The sequence below is a fragment of the Arachis hypogaea genome, chromosome 8, assembly GCF_003086295.3.
Source record: "Arachis hypogaea cultivar Tifrunner chromosome 8, arahy.Tifrunner.gnm2.J5K5, whole genome shotgun sequence".
NCBI classification, from domain to species: domain Eukaryota; kingdom Viridiplantae; phylum Streptophyta; class Magnoliopsida; order Fabales; family Fabaceae; genus Arachis; species Arachis hypogaea.
In genome coordinates this window covers 43160695-43183027 of record NC_092043.1, presented here as the reverse complement: position 1 = coordinate 43183027, position 22333 = coordinate 43160695, and the positions used below count along the sequence as shown (strand labels likewise).

The window sequence follows — 22333 nt, the reverse complement described above, 5'->3', positions numbered from 1 at the left end:
ATTGTGATTTTTTTTTTCAGTATTGATTAATATTTTTTCTTTCATCTTCATAGGTTTTCTGGATTGCTCCATTCTGGCTGAAATTTCTTTCTGATGATGAAACAGCCAATTATTTTTTTTTTTCGAATATTATCGGAACTGCACTTGGTATTGTTTGAATCTATGTAATTTGGGTGCTTATTTTGTTACTTTAATTTCTATTATATTTGTTAGCTCTTTTATGCCCTTTTTCTATGCTTTTGTAAATTTCACTGTAATTTAAAGGTTGTTTATCATTGTACCAAAAACGGTAGTTTATATTTCTGAGTTGAAAATCTTTCAAAGCACCTTTCATAAATTGCATAGGGCTACAAATATTGGTTATGTTTTGTCTTCTTAAAATATGGTTCGGACATTCTGTTTAGCAATTTGTAAATTTGTGTGTCCACTATGTTCAATAACAACTAAATCTTACCCCCGCTATGTTAGGTCATCTAATTGTGATAATTTTGAAAGCCTTTGTTTATAGTTCTAATGATTTTTATATAAGAAATGATATCTATCCATTTCTAACTCGTCATGAGGCAAGAATATTGTGATACTTTTTGTGCCAGTTTTTGTCATCCTTATTTCTGTAACTTCCATTTCAATTGATTATGTCGCTTACATCTTCACAGGTTCTCCCTAGGGTCTTTCATGATTGTTGAAGAACAGGCTAAAAGGTAAATTATCTGTTAGGGAATATTATTGTCAACCCTGCTATTAATGGAGTCTTTGGTTCTTCGACTCCATGAAATCTCAGCTGTAAAATTTGGCAACTTCAAACTCAAATCTGGCATCTCGTCACCAATCTGCATTACCCTTCTGTCCTCCGGCAAATTTCTCAGATCTTGGTTTCCTCAGTCTCTTCTACTTCATTTGACTTTGTCTGTGGTGCTCCTTACACTGCTCTGCCTATTGCCACTTGTGTATCAGTAACTCAAAATATGCCTATAGTCATGTGCCGCAAGGAAATCAAAAACTATGGAACTTCTAAAGCCATCGAAGATGATTTTACACCCGGCCATAGTTGCTTGATAGTTGAGGATTTAGTTACTACTGGCACTTCGATTTTGGAAACTGCTGCGCCACTGCATGCTGCAGGGTTGAAGGTCAGTGATGCTGTTGTATTGATTGATAGAGAGCAAGGTGGGAGAGAGAATTTGGAAAGCAATGGAATCAAGCTGCATTCAATTTTTAAATTGACAGAAATGGTGAAGATTTTGAGCGAAAAGGGGAAGCTTGACAAAGAAATGGTAAGGATTGTTATGAGGTTCTTAGAGGAGAATCAAAATGTTGCTAATTTGACAACTAAAGCTAAGCTAAAGTTGTCATTTTTGGAGAGGGCTAAGTTGTTGAAAAATCCAACAGGAAAGAGGTTGTTCGAGATAATGGCTGAGAAAGGGAGTAATCTGTGTTTGGCTGCTGATGTTGGAAGTGCAGCTGAATTGCTTGAAATTGCTGAAAAGGTGAAAACTTCTTTCATCTGCAAAAGCCACTCCACCAATTTTTACATTATGGAAGGTTTCATTTGCTTAGGTAATTAGCTTTCAAATTCCTTTGCACAATGACTCCCACAACTTTTTATAATACAATCACATTCTTTCTCAAGAACCCAGAGAACAACAATAAAACATCACAAATACATATACAACCTGTTTGAAACAGTCCCATTAGGTTTGAGAGCAGTTAGGGCAGGATCATTTACTAATTCACTAACATCTGTTGCCTCCTCATTTTGAGGGGGATCAACTTCAGTTTTGGTCCTTATATCGTCAAAGAATGGATTACCTGATGCCATGCTATTAAAAGCAATCTGCAACAGCCCTGTGAGTAGGAATTCAAAAAGAGAACAATTTTAGAATCAACCAGGAAGGGAGTAACCGAGTAACCAAATTCAATACATAACTGGTTTTCCTTTTTTCACCACAGTTGAACATCATAATTAATTAGGTATTACATGCACACCTCTTATGCACATCTCCTCAACTACAACCAATGAATTACACAAGTAAACACTCTAATATAGGTCCCTAAAAATTTCCAAAAGGATGATTATATTCAAGGACTATAGACCCCACATCATTGTAACCGCTTGTTACTGCCGGGAACAAATGGCAGAATCCCAGATAAGGTGGTTTGTGTCGAATGCGGCCGTCCCATGGAAAAGTTTCAAACAAATAAGCCCCTTACAACAACTTCATTTTTCATATGTATGCTTATGCCATTTGAACCCCCCTTTTTTATGTTAATTTAAACCCAAACACCATACAAAATAAAAGCCTACTCTCCAAATTAAGCATGTTCAAATTTATACTCCAAGATTTACTTCCATTTAGTCCTACTGTTTTGTAAAGTCTCCAAACACTGATCAATCTATTGTTGTTTATGCTTGATCCCATGCTCCATTTTACTTTTGGGTGGGGGTGGGGGGTTCAACAAGACAATTGATTATAGAAGAGAGTTTTATTTTCACTTTTACATTAAGGAACAATGTGCTAAGTTCTAACAATTAATTAAGAATGGTACAATAAGATAAATGATCATTGTGGAGTAGATTTAGTGGCAGTGGTAACAGAATTCCATATCTGTGCAAGAGGGGCAATGATATGAGGCATGATAGCACCAATTCCTCTAAGTGTGGCAGCAGAGGCAACCCCAATTGCAAAAGTCTCAACATAACCAGGCTTTGAATCAAGCTTCATGTCAAGAACTGCTAGTCTGCCATTAACTGCATCCATCTTCCTTGAAGAATCAATCAACAGCTTGTCCTTTTTCCCTCTGCCGGACGATATCACTCCGAACAGCGCCCTCTGCAGATCCTCTATCACCTTGATGGATGCTTCCTGTGCATCCATCCCTTGGGATTCATAATGTGATATCAGCTCCTTCGGCGACGGAATCTTCCTTTTTGGGTTTGATTTTGGCGCTGGTTTCGATGAGGGTGATGCATTTGGAATTGGTGGCTTCTCCATTTCTAAGACCTCTTCACAGTTAAGTCACCAGAACCTGCGGATCCAATACCATATCAAATCATTAGAAAGATATCATTTTTGCTACAAATACTAAAAGTAACATTTTCCATACTTTCATTGTACCAGTAGACAGGTAGCGCAATGTAGCTTAAAAAATTACAGCACGCTGTTTAAAACTGGCTAAATAGAATTTGATATATGCTTCGGAAACAAGAACATCCCCAACTTCAATATAAAAAAGGATGTTCACCAGAAGAAGCAACCACACAAAAGAAAGATAAAAATACGAATAAGTGAATGTGTGTAAACAACACGACCGCAAAAGAAACTACGATAGTAAGAATCCGTAGTTTGGTGGAGACATGAAAGACTCAAAGAGGTCGACGTTGAAAATTGATATACGCTTTCGTTGACACGTCCTTCTGCAAAAGCAATTTAGACGAAGAACGTAACGCCTTTCAAAAGCGACGATAACAGGGAATGGGGGAAACTAAAAAAGTGAATAAGAAAAACTGAAAAGGTAGCACTGGTAAAGGAGAAAATGGAACAACCTAAATAGAGAGTTTGGAGCGCCTTCTAGTTCGCATGCCGTAAACCCTAGTTTGCGCCGCTACGGTTTATACCGTATCTTTTTATCGGTGAAGGAGAATAGGATATTACTGGGCCCTACTTGCTCTTTTGTGGGCTTAGACCCTTCTCCCAATAGCGTTGTTCTTAGGGGAAATAATAAAAATACTCTAAGCCCAATATTCCCTTGGGTAGTAACTAGAAAGAGAATAGAATTAGTATTTGTAATATTTTATATTTAAACAAACAAAAGAAACAACTATAAAAATTTAATTTTTAAATAGTTAATATTTGCCATTTTTTATTTATAAAACATTGGGAGCAAAATAGAAAGGTCATGTCTTTCTTGGAAAAAACTGGCATCGACACTCGATTAAGAATTTGATTATATTGTTTAAGTATTTTTTTTTAAAAAAAAAAGAACAATAAAACTTATGAAATGTCCATGACCCCTCATAGGTTCAACCTCGTGTAATACTATCTTGGCCCAATCTATAAACCAAAAAAACAATGTAATTAAAATTGCCAATTGCCGGATTGTTGCCTTAGACTAATGCCAATTGAGTTAATAACTTAATATTTAATTTAGTTTCTAATTTTAATTTAATTTATAAAATTTTAAATATTTTTATTTAATATTTAAATTTTATAAATGTATCTTATATTAATTTTTAAGACGATTTTTAGTATAAATTATTAATAGAACGATGATATAGATAATCAGATATTTTGCTGAAATTTATAAAATGATGTAATTTTGGTTTTGATATTTAAATAGTTCAAAAACGATATCGTATCACTTATTTTATTAGACAAAGTTTTCATAAATATTATTTATGATATTGTTTTTGATTATTTGAATGTCAAAATTAAAATGACATTATTTTATAAAGTTTAGCATAGTATTTAGTTGTTCAATACGACGTTCTATTAACGTCCGTATGTTAAAAATTATTTCAAAAACTAGCATGGGTCATGTTCGTAAAATTTGAGAATTAAATAAAAGTAATTGAAATTTTGAAAACTAAATTAAATCTCACATACAACTTTAAAAATTAAATTAAATATTATCTAAATGGCAATTAATTCATTAGACCATAAAATTTGCTACAGTGTTTTCACTATTAGGTTGAGGAGTTTAAAATGTACACTATAAGTAACTTTATAGTTGTGGATAAGATAGAAAAAATTAAAATAACAATACATCGGTGGACTTTGAATTTCTCCCACAAGGCCGTTGCTGTTCGTTTGGAAAATTCAAGTTGTCTTCTTGAACCCTTCTGCTTGAAGCCTATTCTAGAGTTGCTTGCTACTGAAAAACTTGATGATTCTTAGCTATTAAATAAGCAACCATTTAGTCTGTTATTTTATATTGTAACCAGCCTTTCAAGTATCTTTCAAATTGTGACTAAATAAGTATTATTAATTGTTAATTAGACATCTTAGGTGAGGTGATTGGGAAGGAGGATCCAAGGGATATAATCATTAGCAAGGGAAAAGAGACAAAGTATATAGTTGTTATGATAGTAGACCTAGAATAAGCCTCTTGAAACAAATTAACAAGTTCTGTCTCGTTTGAAACTGTATACATCATTTTAATGTGTATTTGTATGGGTGTTGTGTAATGCAGTAACAATAATCTTGATTATCTGCTGTTTGGTGACATGGTCAATCAAATACTACCCCATATTAAAGATGGCAGGGTTAAACCACTGATAGTGGTGTTGTAGTTCTTTAAATCTAGCCAATGAAATTATGTGCATCAACATGTTAAAGTTCTTAAACCTCTTCATTAACATATTGAGTTTGTATGTGATATTGTTATGTTTACTAATGATAATTTGATCCTTATTGTTTCTGTTTTTAGAGAAGACATCACTTCGAATAGGTTTGTGTGATACTCAATGACAAGCATTTTTTTAGTGTTGTGTTCCTATTAACAATATATTTTAATGGAGTTAAAATGTAGCTTACTAGGCAGTACAAGGTCTAATTCGATCAGGATTAGTTAGGTCTCTGGTCATGGTGTGCAATCTGCTGCCACAGAACTGAATCGAGGAGATGTCGTAGGAAAATCAATAGAGGACGCACTCAATTCAATAGAAGTCCAGTTAGCTAACACTCTTACTTAAAACTAATTGTAGTTGGCATTTACTGAATTCAACCATGGTGGTTTGATATTTTCACTTGGAGTTGGTGCAGAAAGGTCGTATATGGATTAGCATTGTCTCTATCTATCATGGCAAGAACAATTGATTTTACAAATCGTGTAGGAAGTGTCCAAAAAAAGTAGAAACGCCTGTTGAAAATCGATATGAATGTTCCAAATATAGTCACACACATGGCAGTGCATCTCTTAGGTGTGACAGATGGAGTTGATTATCAGATCATTAAGAATAATTTCAAAGAATAATGTATTTCAAAAAATTTCAGATGTAGTTTATGAAGGATTACCATGTGTTCATAACACGCAACGGAAGAAAAGAAAGTAATCCTAATGATTTATTTTGTGTTTAAACTTTATTTCAATAATAAATATATATTAGATCATATCTAAATACCTAAGTACGCTAGTAAAAATCTTTTTCTCCTTCGATGATACGAAGGCGCTATGCGTATCCACACCGAGACCAACATTTGCTGTCAACTCCTTGACCAATAGACATCTGATCTAAATTGAGAAACCTCTTGCAACTCTTTGTACGCCATAAAATTCTTTTCCAAGAATCAGGCTCACATATGTTTATGTGTGTATAGGTAAATGAATAAAACTCTTGTTATTCTCTCTCTTTTCCTCTACTCTTGGCATACATATATATAGTATAATATTTGTTACTGATTTTAAATTTGATTCTCAATTCAAATTTAAATCATATCTTGAAATTCCAAATCTGAATCTTTCAAATTTATGAATCATATCATAACTCAATTTGAAACAGAATCAGTTAGGATCTCTTCTAAATTTAGAAATAGAATAACTAATTATTCTCAAATTTCATTTAATATTCTCAATCATCGTACTATTATTATATTCTTGGTGCTAGCAAAGAATATAATAATATTCAATTTTGAATTAATATAATTATTTATTTGATCAAATCAAAATAATAATTAAATAATTCTATAGCAAAGATTAGAACACTCGTTAGTGTGTGACCCCATAGGTTCAATACTAAGCGGGTAGTAAATTAGTCATACTAAATTTACTAATCAATGTTGGCGCCTAGCAACACTCCTCAACGACCTGATAGTATGAAGTAATATATATTTTTACTAAGAACCTTAGAAGAACAAAGTATAATTCCTTCTATCTTTTCAGCTCTTGGTTAACCCTTAGAGTATGGTTTAATTGTCAAACTCTAACTTGTTACCATTATTATAATGAAATGTGAATGACCTAAGAAACTCATTTCTTCATTCATTCAATCCCCTTGACCAAGATTTTATTCATCTCAGTCATTATAATAATAGAGCTCAAACTCTTTACCGAGAGTTGACGGATTCCTTATTGACTAATCATTAATTCTACAAGTATTTAAATCATACCCAATATCTATTCAACTAGTACCCTAGGGTGTTAGGTGTCCAAAATCAAAGTATAATAAATACATTGTTAATTACTATGACAGTCGCATATCAAAGGAAACTCTATTACTATGTGCATCTTGAGAATATCCTATTGACAAATATACGGTAATTATAACCATTAGGAATTCTCAAAGTGAGTCAGTTCAATAGTCATATCTCTATATGCACTATATATATATATATATATATATATATATATATATATATATATATATATATATATATATATATATATATATATATATATATATATATATATAATAAATGAGATCTATTAATCTTCATCAAATGAAGACCATTATATATATATATATATATATATATATATATATAGATCTTTTCGGATTATTAATGTCCTTTTTAATAATCCTATGACCAAGAACAATTTAGATTAAATTATAAAAGAATTATCTCTCAATATTATTATCATTATCACAATGATAAAGTTCTAAATTTAATCAAAGACCTTATTATATTAATATTTTAATATAATAATAATAACAAATTATTTGACACATGATTGATTGAATTGTGGTCATATAACTTATTTCCAATAGTTTAATGGAAAACTGAATTATTGGCATGAATTGTAAAATATGAAAGATATTTTGTTGGTTTGTTGAACTATTAGAAGTGAAATTTATTATAAAAAAAAAATTAACTAATGTTATTGCATGTTTTATAATAGGTACAGGGTTAAAGTTATAGTCTATGATGGAACGAGAAGTATTATTCTACTAATGTGGGATAAGGAAACAACATAACTTATAGGGAGGCAAGCTAAACAAATCAAAGATGAAGATGTTTGTTCAGCATATGTCACTTTTAGATATCAATTTTTTTTGGGTGTTTTTTGCATATACACTAGTTGTAATCTGATCATTCTTTGACATTTGCAGTGTGTGGAAGGAAAAGATTATCCTCCAACATTTGATAATATGATGGACTAGAAGTTACTTTTTACAATTAATGTTAAAACTGCCAAAATCAGCACGCATGACTAGATTTATACTATTATGAAGATATGTGATGATGAAGAGATTGTAGAAAAAAAATTGTCTTACTTCTGATGTCTTAACTGTATGTATCTTATATATCTATAGTTGTATAACCTACTAATCAAGAAATTAAGATACTGACTACAATATCTAAGAAGGATTATTGTGTGCCTTTTTATAGGAGAATGGGTTCAGTAATTTAATGGATGTTTCGGCTTCTATGATTAATGTTAAGTCTGATAATAATTATCAATACTCTATAGTGTGTATTTCAATTATCTACAAATTATAAGCAAACACAACTAGAGATGATTGGTTTATTGTTAACTAACCCAATATACACTTATGTATTGGGCAGGATGTTGTGGAGGATTTTGTCACAAACCTCATATACAAAACTTCAACAAAGAGAGTTTCTAATGGGGTCAAATAGGTAGTGCCATTAAAGATTGACAATAAAAAAGATTTTCAATTCTCCACTAACAAGTTAAGCCATAAAGATGTTAAGAGGCAAAAGATGCACATCATTGAATATATATATATTGACCCTAATTAATATTTGAATATAATTGAGATATTAAATATGATTATTTGCCTTTTGGTTATGTAATGTATAAATCAGTATTAATTTATATTTGTTAGTATTTTGAGGACTAATGTATGTCTTAATGGATAATTTATTTCTATTTTGTACTAGTATTTCAGTTCGTATTGTTATGGATTAACCACATCAATTAAGATTTTGTCAGTACTAATAACAAGTCCAAATTTTCATCAATGTCTATAGATTTATATGATCCAAACTTTACATTACTATTAGCCTTTGAAAATATAAACTAATAGGGTTTCTATCTAATACTGAATGTGCACAAGCTAAACTTCATCTATATAGTAATTTATTATAACAATGGTTTGATATTAATCACAATTTATAATATAGATATTTCCTTGGATATCTACATGAAAGAGAGAACACTCTAATTGATGTTAACCACAGTTTACAATAGTGAAATAACTATATTTAGTGGTAATAATTTATCTGATCTTGGCTAGCTAATACATAACTTCCATCTAGCTGACTTTAAAGTAAAGATTTTGGTCATTTGTCATGTCTGATATAAAATAAAATCTAAATGTTAATTAAATACCAACTGAATTTAAGCTAATTGAATAAGTCAAAATACTAAATTATGTTATCAGCAAAGTTTAAAAGGTTAAAGTCTAATCAGTTTTATAGAATATCAAACTATGGTAAATAACACTAAATTGAATTTAATTGGTCAATTCATGTAAGACAAATATAAATGTTTTGCATATATATATATATATATATATATATATATATATATATATATATATATATATATATATATATATATATCAATTTATTACTGAAGCAGAATTTAGGGCTATTAATAAATAATAATCATATTATGTAAGTGAATAACCCAATGCCTAGATAAGCAATGAACAAATCACTGTGGCTACAACACTTTCCTTCATTCAATTTTCAATTTCATGGTAATGACTACTACCTCCATTGAAAAGTTCATTTTTTAATTGATTTTTTCTTATTTTTTCTTTCTGCTCTTCTATTATCATTAAAAATTACGAGATAGAAGCGCAAATATAAACTTACTGTTTTGTTAAATTACATATAATCTTTGATGCAATTTCTGATCTCTTATAAGTTTGTGACTTAAAAAAATATATATTAAAAGCAAATTAGAACATGAAATTAAGAAAGAAAACAAAGCTCAAATAGATCGACCTTTGTTATTTTCTTTTTTTTTCTTTATTCTCCATTGACCTAATTTTTATCAAGTCTATAGAGACTGAGATACATGTATTCCCAGTCTTATAATAGTGATAATGGCTATGGTGACCTAAAGTACATATCGTAATATTTACTTCTAAAGCTTATACATTTTATATACCCCATTGTAATGTAGATTAACCAAGTTGAAATTGTTACAGAGGTCATTGAGATGATGAAGTAGGTAAAGAAAGTACATTGAGAGACTGGTAACTTCTCATAGATTTGGGAAGACTATAGACTCTTTTATTGATGTCAATGAAATTAAGTAAATCAGACAGTTAGTATGATTTTCTTTTATCTTCATATGTTTATATGTTATGACTTCGTTCAAATAAATTTTATTGAAAAAAAAGTCTATTTTATTTGTCAATTGGTTTCTTGAAACTTATCTTATTATTCTTTAAAGGTATTGCATCTATCGTAGAATATTAAATTAGTATCTATTAATTGGACAAACTTGCTTCTATTTTTATGAATTTTTTAAATTTTATATTTGATGAGTTGGTAGTGGTTTGAATAAGGTGTATGCAATTATCATTGAAACTTTTATTAGATTTTGACATTCTTTTAAGTCTAATGCATTTCTTTTGATTAAAATCTCAATTGCTGACATTTTTCTATCATTCAATAAACTTAAAAAATATATATTTCATAATTTAAAAGAATTGATAAGAACTAGAAAAAATTTTGGTTTAATTAAATTGAATTTTGATGAACATGAGGCAGTTTATTTTTTGTTTGCGGCTTAACCATATGATTCTTTGATGAGATGGTTTCATTGTGATTTTAGAGTTTGTATATTGAAAACTTTTAACTAATATGCATGCTCACTTTTGTTTAAGCTATGTAAATTTTTATGAATTTTTCTCTAGTAGCTAATTTAGTTCTTAGCCTGCTATTTTTTTACATCTCATATAAATTTAAAATAGATCATTATACATCCTTATATCTATTCTTAACCGGATTTCAAATTTCTAAATGTTATACTCTGTAATTCCAAATTTCAAATGTCTTAAGTATTTTTTTAGTTGTATCAAGAAATTGATTGTATCTTCACCAATGGTGATGTTTGTTTGATTCATTATTTTCATCAAATTTTAAATCTCTTAAGTATTTTTTTTTATATGTTTGTTTGATTTACCAACTGTGCTGTTAATTGTGATGTTTGTTTGATTCATTATCTATTTCAAGTATTGTATCTTCACCTTCACCTTCAAAAACAATGCCACAATCTTGTGACACACCCCAGTAACCAAAAAATTTAGGAGACGGAAAAATACTCTTTTCAGAGAGAAAATTAAAATAACTAAATCAGTGATGAGAGCACTTTGACTTTAGGAATTGATTACAAGAGAGACATATAAATAAAAAGTAAGTAGCATGAGTGAGTTAGGTTTATTTTGAGAATCATAGTAAAAACGTTTAAGTTCAAAAATTAAAAGAATGCTCAAAAGAATGAGTGGGACAGGCTCACTCAAGAATACACTGAGTTAGCAAATTAAAAAGTTTAAAACATCTTCTGAATTTAGTGATAGCCAATAGTCAATACCAAATTAATTATTTCAAGTGAAGCCAACACCAATTAAAGGTTTTGGTGTGTGTGTGTGTGGGAGAAGGGGGATATTGTTCTTTTATTCCTTTTTAAATAAATGGGAGGCAGGATGATCTTTCTTAAATGATTTGAAAAGAGAATAATATTATAATAAAAAAAAATTTGGTAAAAAGTAAAATTTATTTTGACTAAAAAAACACAAAAAATATATCATGTGCCATGTATATTTTTAGTCTAAATTTAATAAAAAAATTCTTCATTTAATTTTATTTTTCACCAAATTTTTTTTTTCAAAGGAAAGAAGGTTCTTCGAAATCTTTATGCTAAAAAAAATTTGTTTTAATTTTTTAAACCATAGCGTAAATGATGGATCAATCTATCCTTGTAATATAATATATTTTTTATATTTGTTCTTACATATAAAAATTGGGGTTGATTATAATTAATTAATTATATATCTATATAGTAATTAAAATACAAAATATGTGGATGCTTCGATAAAGCTAATGGAACGATATAAATAATGATTAGTAATTTAATACACTAAAAAGAATTAAAATGATAAAGATGTATCTAACCAAAATTTCTTTCTTTTTTATTTTATCTACTATTCTTAACTATATTAATAAAGGAAGTGAGGAAAAACGATCTTAGTTGATTATATATTGCTATTCTAATTACAATAATGATAAATGAGTACTCTGCAATAAATAAATTTATTGAATTTTGCATTTACTCATACATAGTAAAGATGCAAAAAAATCAATTGGGTGTTTATTCATATTTAAAAGTAAATTTGTATTTTATATTAATAATATTTTATAATATAGATTTTTTGTCAACTATAGTAATTATAAATTTTGACATTTTGATTGTTTGAAAAAATATTTGCGTCGATAATAAATTTTTAAATTTTGGAATCATTAAAACAATTAATAAAAAAATGTATTAGCATTTATTTATATAATTAAATGAATTTAGTTATATAACCCAATGATATTTAGGCTCTTTTGTACATCAATTAAGAAAATAAAAAAATAAATAGATTTATGAAATAGCTGATGTGAAAGGTGAGAAATATGCTAAAAGAATATTTTGAATAGTTAATTTCACTTTTACATAATAGTTAATTTACTTTTTTTTAATTTAGTTAAAATATTTTTAAAGTAACCATTTGAAAAAAAAAGTATTAACTAAATTAAACATCAATATAATAAAATAGATTTATCACTCAATCTTTTTTATACTAAATAAAATACTCCTTTCAATAAATATATAATAATCTTTTTATAAATAAATTATACCTAAATAAAATAAAGTAGATTAAATACATGACCCGCGTTATCGCAGACTATACACTGGAGATTTAATAAAAATTTTAATTTTTTGGGTTGTATAACAATAACAGAGTGTAACAATATTTATTTAAATATATAAATATAATACTTTTTACATTTAAGCGGATTTTCTAATATCGGCTAGAAAAATAATAAGATTATTTTGGCCTCTATAATAAAGGATGTGTTGAGTTTAGAAAACTAAACTATGATTAAAATGATGACTAAACATTATTGAATTATTTGTTTGTATAATTTTATTGTATTTATGTGCAGGAAATTAATTAATTCACATTAGTCCCAAGAAATATGAAAAACAAGTTCATATTATATCTGGCCAAATATGATTTAAACAAAGCACTCATATCATATGATGAATGACTATGAAAGCAAGCAATCTGAACAAGGAAGATAAGAAAAGAAATATGGCCCAATATCAAGTTCAGCTTGAACAAACTATTTATTCCAACAATCTTAATCCAAAGATTGAATGGCTGAACCATGATGAAGAAAGAAAATAAATAAGCCCAAAAATATAAGCAAGCCTATAATTAAACCAAAGTTCAACGGTAATCAACATTCAAATCTATTCATTCACTTAGACAGTAACTAAGTTATTCAAATTCTATTTCATTAGAACCATCACATGACATTATTTCATTTCAATTTAATTTATTATATTCACTTCATCCACCGAAAAGCCGAATTCTCTCTTCTCTCTCCTCTCACATCTATCACATCACTCTTTGAATAAAGAAGAAAGAAAGAATAGAAAAGTTCTGCCACTAAGGTTCGGTGAAGAATAAAAGAGTTGTTACTAATTTCAAACAAGTTTCAGGACTACAACAAAAGGGAAGATTTCTTCAAAAAAGAGAATCACAAAAAGGTGATTTTTCTATTTGTACTTCATCGAGGATTATTGAAGAAATCAACTGGGTCACAAGCACCATTCTAAAAAATATGAAGAAGGTGAAGTCAATGGTGTTCTGCTTGGAATCTACGGTCAATAAATAAACTTGGAGCCAAAGCAAGAATGCAAGGCTCATATTCAAGATTCTTGAAGAAAAAGGTTGAAAGAGAAGATTGAAGGTATAGTTGCATATCGCTGCTTCCACCCTCTCTCTCCTCTGTGAACGCCACTACTGCATCTGTGTATTGGGAGAAGAGAACCAACATGTGCTGAAGAAGGTTTCAAGCCCTAGAAGCTTCACCCCTGTTTTTCAAGCCCTAGAAGCTTCACCCCTCTATAATAGGGGTGAACGGCTAAGGATTAAAGAAAGGAGTGAGAGTACACGTGTGAGTTTTCATAGCTCTTTGAGCTGTTTATTCTTCTCCTTCATGGTTTTCATTGAATATTTTTTTTTCTCAATTTAGTATGTATGTGTTTCATTGATAAAAGGTAAAATGTGAGATTTTGTAAGAAAAGTCAATGACTGGAAAAAGGCAGAGAGTTAAACTTGGAGAAAAAGTCATAGTTATCTCAGAAATTCTTTGTATGTATTTTTGTTTTGTTGTTATGATCCTGAAGGGATTCTCTTACAAGTTGGGTTAGCACTTTGCTGTTGAAAGCTAGGTTTGGGTCCTAGTCAAGTTCAGGTTGGGTTAGAATCTGGACTTGTCCCATATAGGATTGGGTAGATCCTAGGGAGAATTAGTGAATGTAATTCTGTTGAAAGATAGTAAAATTTCGTCACTATTGTGATGGAGACTTGATGTAGGCTACATTGCACTAGGTAGCTGAACCAGGGTATATCTGTGTGTCACTTCTTCTTCTCTACTTCACTTCTGGTTCTGTTATTCAGGAGACAAAAATTAAAGTGTCTCTCAACTTGTTACGAGACAAAAGCAAAAATATCTCCTAAATTTTTTTGAAAAAGCAAAAAGTAATTTTTACAAGAAAATGAACCTAAATTTCAACCCCTTATTCTCTTAACCACTGATAACCATCATAATGGAACAGTCTTATTTATTGTACACTAGATTTTTATATACGAATATATTTTTCAAATTAAAAGTAACAACTATTAATTTCAATGAATAAGTACCAATAAATTTTTATAATGAAATAACATTTTGTCTGCGCGTAGCGTGGGTCGTACACTACTTATCCATAAAAATCGACTACATAAGATTCTTATTGAATATAATAAGTGATGTATGTTTTTGAAGAAAATTACTAAAGTGAAAAAATAATAATTTAATCACCATTAAATTTAGAATTTTTTTATTTAAATTAAATACATATAGTATTTACCGAAATAAATAAACGTTGAAGAATTTATCAAAATACATCGTCAATAACATCTTGGGTGCACTGACCCTATGCTGATATGGCATTTGCGGGTCATATCTCGAATGCAACCGTGATATGAACATAAGCATATATTGGATATATTGCATCCGAGATACGCATGTTTTCGGATTTGAACTAGTGCATCCAAGATACTATCTGATATTCAGGGGCCGTTACTAGGCACAACACTTGGTTACCATCGACGGTCATCCAGACCTTCGCCCGACACAAGAGTACCTTGCCTGGTGGCCTGCAGAGTCAGACATCTCACCGGTGATGACATCCTGGCCGATCCCAGAGCAACAGCCCCATCGACTGATATCCTCCCTGCAGCCCCTGGTCATAGAGATGAGATACAGTTACCATGGGATGCCCCAGATAGGAGGCGACGGACGAGGAGGCAACCTCGCGATGATGTCCGGAGACCGGCACGACAGGCACGCGGTCAGCATGCCCGTAGGGACAGTTGGGATCCTAAGCACGGTGATGGAGACTAGCAGTTGTCAGACGAGGAGGCTGAGTACGCACGACAAGAGGATATACCTGAGGTTGACATTCCCAATGCACATACAGGGCAGCCGTTTGATGCATTATTCGCTGACCATGAGGCTGACGTGGCTACGAGGCTTATACCGGGTACCTCCATCCCCAGTCACCACCCGGTTGACGACACCGCTTGGGACTAGCCCTAGTTCGATATTAGATCCAATGTTGAGATAAACATCGATGATATGTTCTAGATCATTAGGGCGACTGGTGATGCAATAGATGACTTGGTCAGCCGTTATCGCCACCGGAGAGACGATACCGACATATTTGGGACATCGAGCAGTGTATCCACCCAGCATGGTTCAGCTCCTCCAGGGTGTTACCAGACTCCTCCTCCACCATCGCACCAGTCTGGTTCTACTCCGTCACCCTACTATCAGACTCCATCCCTGCCACCACAGCCACCTCTGTTCGATTCTAGCTGGCCATCACCTCCTACGCCTCCTCCCATGATTGTAGCAGCTCCTCTTCCACCAATACACCAGCGGCCACCACTCACTTCCAGCCAGACAGTTGTTCGTCCCCGTTCATACCGTCCTCCTAGGGTGTCTCGTCCTCATGGATGTGAGAATGGACACCATTTGGATCCTGCCGTCGGACGGCGTTAGTTATCATTAGGGTTAAGTATTGTTTTCGTCCCTAACATCTTGGGTCAAAATCAAAATCGTCCCCGACCTTTTTTCGTTATTAAAATCATCCTCAACGTTCAAAAACGCTTTAAAATCATCATTTTCTGAATTTTTAAACCAAAATACCCTCATCATCATAAAAAAAAAGAAAACAGGGGAGGGGACAGGGGAGAGGGGAGAAGGGAAAAGGGGAAGGGCGAGGGGGCAGGGGAGAAGGGAAAAGGGAGAAGGAAAAAGGGAGAGGGGAAGGGGAAGGGGGGAGGGGGGACGGCACCAATGAAGGGGGAAAGGGGAAGGACGCGTGTGGTGGAGGGTGGGGGGAAGGGGAAAGGACGCGGGGTGGGGGGGGGGGAAGGGTGTGGGGGAGGAGAAGTGGGAAGGGGAAAGGGGGGAGGAGATCGCCGCCGTTGGAGGAGCCGCGTCCTGTCGCCGCCATCGCGCCAGTCACCGCTGCGTTACTCAGGATCGTCGCCTTGCCACAGCCACCATCCATCGTGCCGCACCACGCCACATTGCCGTCAGGAACAAAGTGCGCACAGGGGAGGGAGACCGCCCCGCCTTCGTCGCCGTTCCTCGCCGCCTCACCGCCTCTGCCTCCGCCTCGCAATCTCGCCGCCTCCGCCATCTGCATCTACTTTCTTGCTTTCCTGCTTTTTTGCTTTTTGTTTCTGCTTTTTGGTTTGGTGTTATTTTTTGTAGTTGCTGTTGTTTGGGGTTCTTGGTGTTAGTGTTGGTTGGTGTTGGTGGTGGTGGTGGTGGTAGTGGTGGTGTTGGTGTTGATGGTGGTTGTGGTAGTATGGTGTTGTTGTTGTTGTTTGATGTTTTTGATATTGGTGTTGGTGTTGGTATTGGTTGGTATTGGTGGTGGTGTTTGTGTTGGTGTTGGTGGTGGTGGTGTTGGTGTTGATGGTGGCAGTGAGGTGGTGGATGAGAAAGGTGAAGATAAGAATGTTGATAATGAGGGTATTTTGGTCCAAGAATTCGGGGAAGGATGATTTTAAAGCATTTTTGAACGTTGAGGATAATTTTAATAACGAAAAAAGATCGGGGATGATTTTGATTTTGACCTAAAACATTAGGGACTAAAACAATACTTAACCCTTATCATTATTACTATATATTTTGCTCGTTATGTATGTTTTTAGACCTCCAATCACGTATATGACTCTACTTGTTTATACATTTTGATATAAGCTTTTTTACAAAAATATTGTAACATTATATATAAAAAATGGGCCGTAACAACGTTAATATCTCAGATGCACTGACCCAAATTCAAAAACACGCGTATCTCGGATGCAGTGTATCTGATATATGCTTATGTTCATATCACGGTCGAAATATGACTCACAGATATTGTATCACATCACGAAATCCGTACACCCGAAATGTAGCTATTTTGGCCAAAAACCTTCTTGATAAATTTTTTAACGTTTATTTATTTCGGTAAATACTATATTTATTAATTTAAATAAAAATATCCTTAAATTTATCATTTTTGTCATGTATAAATATTATCAATTTAAATTGTTTTAATTCCGTAACTTTTTACATAAATGATCCTGCACTAAAATAAATTCTATCTTGTTTTTATATATTTTTTCAATTAATCTTGGTTTAGATGATTCCATGACTAACCCAATAATCATTTGACCAAATCAATTTTATTGACTATGATCTTGACTTGTAAACATACAACGACCAGAATGATTCACCGAACATTAACCCGAGTATGAATGGTAGTTGCAGTTTGTTCATAAAATAAATTTTATTTATGAAATGAACTAAATAAGAAAAAAAATCTAAAAAACAGTATTTTTATTAAAATTTAATCAGTATTTAACTAATAAAAAAATAAATAATTTTATATTATTAAATATAATTTTATATTATTAAAAATATTAATAATAATTAATTATAGTTATAAATCACAAAATTTACTGGTCTTTTAGCATTCTTTATAAATAAATTGAATATGGCCATTAAGGCATTAATTGTGTTAGATGAGGAAGTATGTGATGCACCTTGCCATGTAAGGTGCATGATACAGATCAACTCAGTTTGAATCCCGTTGCCATTTCCATCGAATCGAGAACTCTCTCTCTCTCTCTTCCTCTATACGCTCCTCTCACTCTCTCTCATTCCCTTTAATTTGAAAATTCTTGTTGCATCTGCATACGCGCACTCGTGACTCCTTTTCATTTATTAGTTTGTTGTGTGAACCCTCTCCCCCCTCACCCACCCGTAACAATAACATCATTCTTTCCCTTTTTGTTTTCGGTAAATTAAACCCTCTTTCTTATTTTGAATTTTCCATTCCTTTTATTCCTCTCTGTAATGAGCTTCTGATCATTCAGTCATTTCAGGTATTCCTTTCTTCCTCTCTGTTTTTCCGTTTTTTAAGTTTTGTTGTTAGGCCGTTCCTGTTGACTCGTTTTGATTAAGATTAGGGATTCCTGTTATTCTTGTTGGGGTTCTTTTTAAGTGTTTGTTGTAGATCTGTGGAAGGTTTTGCCTTGAATCAATTGTGCTTTTATTTATTATTTTCAAGGTTTAGGGTTTTAATTGTGTGGCATTTGGAAATGTATGGAACAGTTTGTTCTTTTGAAGGTTTGAAATGTGATCTCTGCTTTTTCAGCAGCGAACCCCTTTTCTTCCAACTAGGTGGGACTGGTAGAATGAATCAAACGATGTGATAATGTTTCATAATAACTCAGATTGCATTTGTTTCTTTTGTCTATCTCCATGCCTATCTTGAATCATAGTAGTAGGCAGATTGGAGAAAACACAGAGAGAACTAGTAGTTTTTGATCCATGCATCCATCCCTAATATCTCGCAGGGGCTGGAAAGGGCTTTTGTTGTGGCCGCTGTTGTTTATATACTTGATAAGCAAACGTAGAAACCAAGGCTGGGAATATAGGTTGAGTAAGTGGAGGAATCCCTTTTGGCCGGAACTGAGATTAAGGCCTTAACTTTTTAGTTTTTGAAATGTCAATGATCAATCATCTACATGTCTTTTTATGGTTGAAAGTGTCCTTATCTCTCATTATAAGTCGAAGAGTTGATTACCTTTTGTCGGAAAAGAACTAAGCATTCCTGTTGGTCAATATAAATTGGATTTTAGAATCAAATCATTGAAATGTTTGAATGACAAATGCTCATGTTTTTGGATGTTTGTTGTAATTTCTATTCTTTCATAAACTCAGCTATCAAACATTTATAATTTGTCAAGCATACAATGACTGTGTGCTATGTAAATTGGTTTTAAAATCAAATTAGATGAACACCATGCATATTTGATACTCTCAAGTCTCAATGTAGGAGCCATATAGAGGCAGAATTCATTCTTTGACTAAAGAGGTGTAATTAGAGTAAACACCCAAAATTGGTTCCCAATGAATTTCAGATCAAATACTTTGGTCCCCAACAAACTTTCATTACTGTGGAAATCCCTAACAAATTCTGAGGGACTTCTAGAGTAATAAAAATTTGTTAGGGAGCAAAGTGTCCATTTTGGACATTTTTGGGGACCAATATGAGTGTTTACTTGTATAATTCATTGGTTGTAATTGAGGAGATGTGCATAAGGTATGCATGTAATACCTAATTAATTATGTTCAACTGTGGTGAAAAAAAGGAAAATCAGTTATGTATTGAATTTGGTTACTCCCTTCCTGGTTGATTCTAAAATTTTTCTCTTTTTGAATTACTACTCACAGGGCTGTTGCAGATTGCTTTTAATAGCATGGCATCAAGTAATCCATTCTTTGACGATATAAGGACCAAAACTGAAGTTGATCCCCCTCAAAATGAGGAGGCAACAGATGTTAGTGAATTAGTAAATGATCCTGCCCTAACTGCTCTCAAACCTAATGGGACTGTTTCAAGCAGTGTTCGTGAGCTTTTAGAGTGTCCTGTATGCTTGAATGCAATGTACCCTCCAATCCATCAGGTTGTTTATGTATTTGTGATGTTTTATTGTTGTTAAGAAAGCAAGTGATAGTATTATAAAAAGTTGTGGGAGTCATTGTGCAATCTGGCAATTAAGTAGGAAATAATGGTGTTGCTGCTAATCAATAAGATTGCATTAAGAAAAAACAAAGAAAAACTTGGGATTCTTACACTTGTTAGGTATGTCACAAGGAAAAGCTAAGTGTTGAGGTGCTAGTTTTCTTATTCAAGATCAATATTAATACTGTGATCTTGCGTATATGATCCAATTTTCAGAAGATTTGATATTTCTCCTAGCAAGAACACTATACCATTGCTATATATAACTTGTTTAGTTTATTTATTTGTTGGCTTTACTGAAGATTTAAATTGAATATCGTCTTATATAGCAAAGTATTTTCAATTCAGAAATTTGGAAACTTGTATTCATACTATTATTGTTGCAGTGTTCAAATGGCCACACGATATGCTCAGGTTGCAAACCAAGGGTCCACAATCGGTGCCCTACTTGTAGGCATGAGCTTGGCAACATCAGATGTTTAGCACTAGAGAAGGTGGCTGCATCTTTGGAACTTCCTTGTAAATATCAAGGTTTTGGGTGCATTGGTATCTATCCATATTATAGCAAGCTGAAACACGAATCCCAGTGTGCATATAGACCATATAACTGTCCATATGCTGGTTCAGAATGCTCAGCTATGGGTGATATACCCTACTTGGTGGCCCATTTGAAAGATGATCACAAAGTGGACATGCACAATGGTAGCACTTTTAACCATCGTTATGTAAAATCAAATCCACAAGAGGTTGAAAATGCCACATGGATGCTCACGGTATTGTTTTGCCGAACTACCTTTTTTATTTTCTTTCAGCAAATTCACTAGACAGTAGATTGTGTTATTTAAGTGCATGTTTGAAATTTGAATGGATGCGTGTTTGAATTTACGTTATTTTTTGTTAAAAAATCTTATAATAGATATATTTCATGGAGCATTTTTGAAATGATAAAAAATTAAATTTCTCCTATAATTAAGCAGAACCAAACATGCTAATTTTCGTTACAGCGAAGAAATTATGGAAATATAGAATTTATGCAAACTGATTAGGCTTTTATTTAATTAATAACAAAAATGTTTTCACTAGACTTCTCAATAATGAAACATTTCAAAAGCTGAATTGTATTTTTAAAGCTGTAATCAACAATTAGTGTGCAAGTTGCAAATGTTGCCGCAGTCTGTACAAGGGCCAGTTATGCACTTAATTGTGGCATTCGTCAAATTTGGGGTTTAGCTGATTCATGGATTTCACATTGGTTTATAGGTTTTCAGCTGCTTTGGTCAGTATTTTTGTCTACACTTTGAAGCTTTTCAGCTAGGAATGGCTCCTGTCTACATAGCCTTTTTGCGATTTATGGGTGATGATAACGAGGCAAAGAATTATAGCTACAGTCTAGAAGTGGGTGGAAATGGGAGGAAAATGATTTGGCAGGGTGTTCCTAGAAGCATTAGGGACAGCCATCGCAAGGTTCGTGACAGTTTTGACGGTCTCATAATTCAGAGGAATATGGCTCTATTCTTCTCCGGCGGCGACAGGAAAGAATTAAAGCTAAGGGTTACCGGTAGGATCTGGAAAGAACAGTGACTGTTTAGAGAGATTGTGTCCTAGCAGCAATGATATTTAGTTTGTAGCGCAGTGTATTTCTTATAGTGATGAATATTCTGGTCATGTATTTTGTTTTGTCATGTCATTTTGGGGGCAAACACTCTTTGCTAATCCTTGTATCAAATACATGAACAAGAAGTAATGGTGTAATGTACGATCACTATGATAATTGCCAATAGAGATGTAGAACCTTAGCCTGCTCTGTCTATGTTCTTTTTTCATCTATAGTAGTCAATGGTTAAGAGAAGCTGAACAAACGTTCTTGTTAGGCATATTGATTACTTGATTGGATTCAACTGTTTCTAGTTAAAACAATCTCTTTTTGTAATGATCAATGCTTGGTTGTGTGCTCTAAAACTAAACATGTCATTTTTTAGTTTTGTTGTTTGATAAT

At 32.6% G+C, this 22333-nt stretch overlaps 2 protein-coding genes, 1 non-coding gene and 1 pseudogene across 6 annotated transcripts; 2 read left to right on the top strand and 2 right to left on the bottom strand.

The window, feature by feature from the left end:
- The first annotated feature begins 10 nt into the window (after positions 1-10).
- Positions 11-2414, top strand: LOC112707604 (uridine 5'-monophosphate synthase-like; annotated as a pseudogene).
- A 55-nt stretch (positions 2415-2469) lies between these two features.
- Positions 2470-3753, bottom strand: LOC112707605 (uncharacterized). 4 transcript variants are annotated; one of them, XM_025759409.3, is made up of 3 exons: positions 3545-3732; positions 3106-3415; positions 2470-3027 (listed from the first exon to the last, which is right to left on the bottom strand). In XM_025759409.3, the coding sequence occupies exon 3, from the start codon at positions 2991-2993 to the stop codon at positions 2562-2564; it is 432 nt and encodes a 143-aa protein (XP_025615194.1). In that variant the 5' UTR covers positions 2994-3027; positions 3106-3415; positions 3545-3732; the 3' UTR covers positions 2470-2561. The 4 variants fall into 4 exon arrangements, with proteins under 4 accessions (XP_025615194.1, XP_072057452.1, XP_025615195.1 ...); XM_072201351.1 differs by having other exon boundaries at positions 3117-3415; XM_025759410.3 differs by having other exon boundaries at positions 3311-3415; positions 3545-3694.
- LOC112708611 (small nucleolar RNA snoR137) lies at positions 3109-3256 on the bottom strand. Its single transcript, XR_003156460.1, has one exon. It is a non-coding gene; the product is annotated as a small nucleolar RNA snoR137 (small nucleolar RNA).
- A 14561-nt stretch (positions 3754-18314) lies between the features above and the next one.
- On the top strand, positions 18315-22141 carry LOC112707600 (E3 ubiquitin-protein ligase DIS1). Its single transcript, XM_025759402.3, has 4 exons — positions 18315-18691; positions 20046-20278; positions 20724-21110; positions 21598-22141. Exons 2-4 carry the CDS (start codon positions 20072-20074, stop codon positions 21916-21918), a joined length of 915 nt encoding a protein of 304 aa, XP_025615187.1. The 5' UTR covers positions 18315-18691; positions 20046-20071; the 3' UTR covers positions 21919-22141.
- Positions 22142-22333: the final 192 nt, after the last annotated feature.